General features: G+C 56.2%; 1 protein-coding gene across 1 annotated transcript in view; it reads left to right on the forward strand.

Annotated features, from left to right (window-relative positions):
- PTPN1 (protein tyrosine phosphatase, non-receptor type 1) overlaps window positions 1-4,746 on the forward strand; it is an 18,469-nt gene that overhangs the window by 11,944 nt on the left and 1,779 nt on the right. Inside the window, exons 5-7 of the mRNA XM_010835095.1 lie at window positions 2,905-3,114; window positions 3,424-3,585; window positions 3,957-4,183. Of these exons, the coding sequence (XP_010833397.1) occupies window positions 2,905-3,114; window positions 3,424-3,585; window positions 3,957-4,183 (599 nt within the window). The remainder of the gene's footprint in view (window positions 1-2,904; window positions 3,115-3,423; window positions 3,586-3,956; window positions 4,184-4,746) is intronic.

Consider the following 4,746-nt stretch of genomic DNA (forward strand, 5'->3'; position numbering starts at 1 on the left):
GTGTCTGGGGGCGGACAAGTCTTAGTACCTCCCTTTCCACAGAACGAACTCTCAGTCCCAGCTAACACCAGTTCTTAGGGGAAAGGGTAGGTTTTTACCTCAGACCAACTACAGAAGGTCTAACATGATAGCCTGGGAGTTAACACGAGCAGAGCACTCGGGCCTCTCATCCACAGTCACTAGTCGGCAGTGACAGAAGAAAGGCCCAGTTCGTGGTCAGTGTAAAGTTTCTAGACGAAGTCCTGGGCTTCTGGCGGGGGTGGCGGGGAGTTTATAACACCAGGGGCCGGCTCTCATTAAATGATGGCCTTGGGCCACCTCTTGGGTCTGCTGGAAGCAGCCCCGCTGAGGACCCGTTCACTGGGAGGCTGCAGAGCTCGCCTGCGCCCCACCGGTGACGGAGACCACGGAGGGGAGCTCCGGGGGGCTCCCTCAGACGCGGGCACCCCAGCCTTGTGCAGTCCCACGGCCCACCTCCTCAAACTGTCGGCCCTGAGCCAAGGGCACCGTGTCTCCCCGCGTGTCAGTCTGCCCGCAGCCCGGGCTTTTGGAAGGCTTCTCGCAGCGGTCTGTGTGTGGTGTGAGCAGTGCAGGCCCAGAACACGCCGTGAGGGGCTCGCGGGCTCCAGCGGGGCCGAAGGAGCACGGACCCCCAGGGCTGCGGGCGGGCTGATGGGCAGGGTCTGCTCCGGCCTTGTCTTCATTCGCAGCTTAACTTTCGACTTCTGCTCTGTGGTCGCTGTGGCTCCTGGGGTGGGTTCATAGTGAGAGTGAGATGGAGAGCTCCGCACAGGTGCCTGGGCGTGGAGGAGAGGTGGAAACCCTGCGGCTCCGGGGAACTGTGCCGGGCCAGGCCCCGCCCTGCTGGGCACTGCAGCTGGGGGGTGGGGGTGGGGAGTGGCTGCAGGGGGAGGGTTGGGGGGCGCACACAGGCTCCTGCGCTGACCAATGGAGGGGCTGAGACGGGCAGTTTTCAGGAGTAATCTTGGCAGAGGGTTGGAATGTGCCTGGAGGATTGTGTGGTAGACTTTTTTTTTTTAATGCTTTTGAGCACTTGCGAGCTTGGCGTTACGAATGACTTCTGATAAACTCTTGAGAAAATTTCTTTCGCTCGTTGAAGAGAATGGAATTCAACCGGAGCAGAAGAGGCTCGCGCTGTCTGGGCGTCAGAGCAGAGAGGTTTGGGGGAGATCTGTTTGCTCTAACAGAATGTGGTTTTCAAAAAAAAATCTGTTCTGAGCCTTGTGGATCTGTTCGCGCGTACGTCTGGAATGAATTCCTTGAGAAAGAAGTGGGCAGGCATGAGGGAGGGAGTAAACAGATGACCCACACCTTTTCAAGAATTTAAGGAAGGAACTTGCTTTGGGCCTGTTTTCTTACTCCATTTTTTTAAAATCTGTTTTTAAGTGCTTTTCTTACCCACCCCCCCCCAAAAAAAGGAAGACACGTTTGTTTTTCAAACCATTAAAGTATGTAAGGAGGTCGTTTTCTAGGGAGGAAGGCGTGGAGCTGTCTGCGTGGTTCTCGAAGTTATCCTGATGTGATCAGCAGATTGGTTCCAGTTCTGCAGGAAGATAGCAGCATGTGTCATGGCTGGTGCGGGGTGACCCGTGTGTGTTCTCTGCGGGTGTCAGGTCCTTGCTGTTTGTTGTGGGTCCTTTCCCACGTTTCTGTCACCCTCAGGTCAGGGAGGGTGGTTGTACTGGAGGCATGAGCTCTGGGAAGAGGGCAGGGCCGAGTCGCTCCCTCGTGGCACCTGGCACCCAGGAGGCACATGGTGGACATTTGCCAAATGAGGGGAGGGGCACTGTCGGCCACCAGGTCTCTGGCCCAGTGTTTCTCCATCAGCTGTTCTGCAGGCGACCTGGGTGCCGGCGTCGCCCTTGGCTCCACACTGCTGGTGGGATTCCTGTCTCAGGCCTTACTTGCCCCGTGACTGGCTCCCATGACTGTGGGCTCTTAGCGTGAGGGCTCTCCTCAATGAGAACCACGGTTTGACCATCGCCCCTGGCAGCCCGCTATCTGCCCTGGGAGTGGAGTCTCAGAGGAGCAGAGCTGGAATCAGCCCCAGAGGCCGTCCTCACAGTTCCCCTGGGAGCTGATGGGGCCACGAGGAGAAACACTCGGAGACAAGTGTCAGGGTCCACCTTCAAGGGTCCCTGCAGCAGGCTGTGAACGCGGGGTCTGGAGTCAGGCAACTCAGATTGAAACTCCTGCTCCCTACCTAGTAGGGGGGTGCCTGCCAAGCCTCAGGCTTCTAATCTGGAGCATGGGAGTAACTGGACTAGTGGGGTTGCATGCGAGAGCTCCGGGAGCCCAGGCACCCAGCGCGGGAGCACATAGACTCTCACTGTGGGGCCGGGCCAGCTGGTCTTATGACACCCCTTCCTCACTGACCGTCTGTTCAGAAGGTCACACGTGCAGCCTCCAGTCTTTGGGGACCGAGTCAGTAACCTTTTTCTGTAAAATGACAGTCCTCTGAGACGTCCCGATCGCCTCGTAAAGCCCCAAGTTCCCCAGAGCTGGTGCCCCACACCTGTGGTTACATTTCCACTCTTTGGTGTGAAACCCCGAGGTGCTGATGACAAGACTGCTGTGGGCGGTAGTGCAGCATCACTTTGACTTACAGAGAGAAGTCATTGTGACCTGGAAGACGGCAGAAGGGAGAGGGGCGTCGAGATGAGGGCTCCTGGAGGCAAAAGTGTTGCAGCTGGCAGGAGCAGCCTGGCACCTGCCTGGGTCTCGGATCTTGTCCGCTGAGTCTGTGGTCCCGAGGAGAGAATCTGGGAACAAAGACTCCTCGTGGAGGCAGGCGCGTCGAAAGGCGCTTCACGCTTACTTGAAGTCAGTGCTTCTCACTCAGGTGATTCTTTGAGAGTCGTCACGTGTGTATTTCTCTTTCAGTCTCGAGAAACCCGAGAGATCTTACATTTCCACTACACCACGTGGCCTGACTTCGGAGTCCCCGAATCGCCGGCCTCGTTTCTGAACTTTCTCTTCAAAGTCCGAGAGTCGGGCTCGCTCAGCCGTGAGCACGGCCCCATCGTGGTTCACTGCAGTGCTGGCATCGGCAGGTCAGGCACCTTCTGCCTGGCTGACACCTGCCTGTTGCTGGTAAGACGGCCCTCAAGACCACAGGAAGCAGAGGGAGCATGCAGTGACCTCCAGGCTGATCTGGCCGCGGCCCTCTGTCACTGTCTGCAATCAGCCAGCTTTGGTCTTGACTTTCTGGCAGCTTCCCTCCCATCAAGGGAGCTTTACCCTAAACAGCTTCATTTGGAGCAGTGCTTTTAATTTTGATGTGGAAGCCAGAGAATCCCCTTCCCTCACACTTTTCCCGCTCACGCTCCCCTAGGACGTGTACAGTTGTGTTGTACCTGACACCCAGACCTCACTCAGCTGTGTCTCCTCTCTGGCTTTCAGATGGACAAAAGGAAAGACCCTTCTTCTGTTGATATCAAGAAAGTTTTGTTAGAAATGCGGAAATTTCGGATGGGACTGATCCAGACAGCAGACCAGCTCCGCTTCTCCTACCTGGCTGTGATCGAGGGCGCCAAGTTCATCATGGGAGACTCTTCAGTGCAGGTCAGCATTCCTTTTGCTTTAATCCGGGTGTGCTGGTTTTAAACTTTTGTCTCTAAAGGAGGCTGTTCACTGTCAAAGTTGAAATAATGTCACATGTCAGGGGAAATAGCTAGAGTTCATGTTTAAGTCTGTTTAGCTAGAAAGTTGTGGAAATTGTCACCATGTTCCAGTTTCTTTGAAGTGCTCACACAGAGAGCATTAATAGGGAGAATAGACTTTATTTTCCAAAGATCTCATCTTCCAAGCACATGGCTGGAGACCCAAGAAGCTGAAAGGCCCCTCATGTAGCCCTCACCTCTCCTCACTTGAAAGGGAGCAGATTTCCTGACAAATTACCAACTGTGAAATCTTCCTCTTGCTGCTTTTTCAAGGAGCAATGGAAAGAGCTCTCCCATGAGGATCTGGAGCCCCCACCTGAGCATGTCCCCCCACCTCCCCGGCCCCCCAAGCGAGTCCTGGAGCCACACAACGGGAAGTGCAAGGAGTTCTTCCCCAACCATCAGTGGGTAAAGGATGACACTGAGGAGGAGGATAAAGAAGACGGCCCCGTCCAGGAAGCAACCAGAGCCCCGTTAAATGCCCCCTGCAGCCTGGAGAGGTAAAGGAAGAGGGTCCTGGCTTACTGGAGGGGGCGGGGGCGGGCAGCCTCCTCTTGGCAACTGGTACTTCTGTGTCCTTGGGGAGACGGGCCCTGGACCAGCTCTGCGCCTCCGCCGCCGCTGGTTGGCGGAGCCTCTGGACTGAGTACAGGTTGGCAGGGAGAGGGACTGACTGCAGCGGGGTCTGGCGCCACCTGGTGGTGCCTCTCGGAACCGGGGCTCCGGCGCGACAGGTGGCCCAGTGTTGATGGCGACAGAAAACAGGAGCCGGGCTTCGGGCAGGTCCTGAAACTGATGTCCAGGCTTGACCACGTACCTTCAGCCCCCAGAACTTAACCTTTTCATGCAGCTTTGATTGTCGTTTTGCTTCCTTACAGTTTGAGAAAGATTATTGAGCACCTACTGATGCCTGTGAGAAATGAGATAATTAGACCAGGGCCCCTGCTCTGTGTTCTGGACCACCTTGTTGGGAAGGGAACAGTAGGTTGTGGTGGGGGCCCCATGGACGGGACTGATGGAGGTGCACTCTGAGGTGGTCAGCCTTAGAGAAGAGCCACCCAGC

Source organism: Bison bison, unplaced genomic scaffold, assembly GCF_000754665.1.
Source record: "Bison bison bison isolate TAMUID 2011002044 unplaced genomic scaffold, Bison_UMD1.0 scf7180017864038, whole genome shotgun sequence".
Lineage (NCBI taxonomy): Eukaryota > Metazoa > Chordata > Mammalia > Artiodactyla > Bovidae > Bison > Bison bison.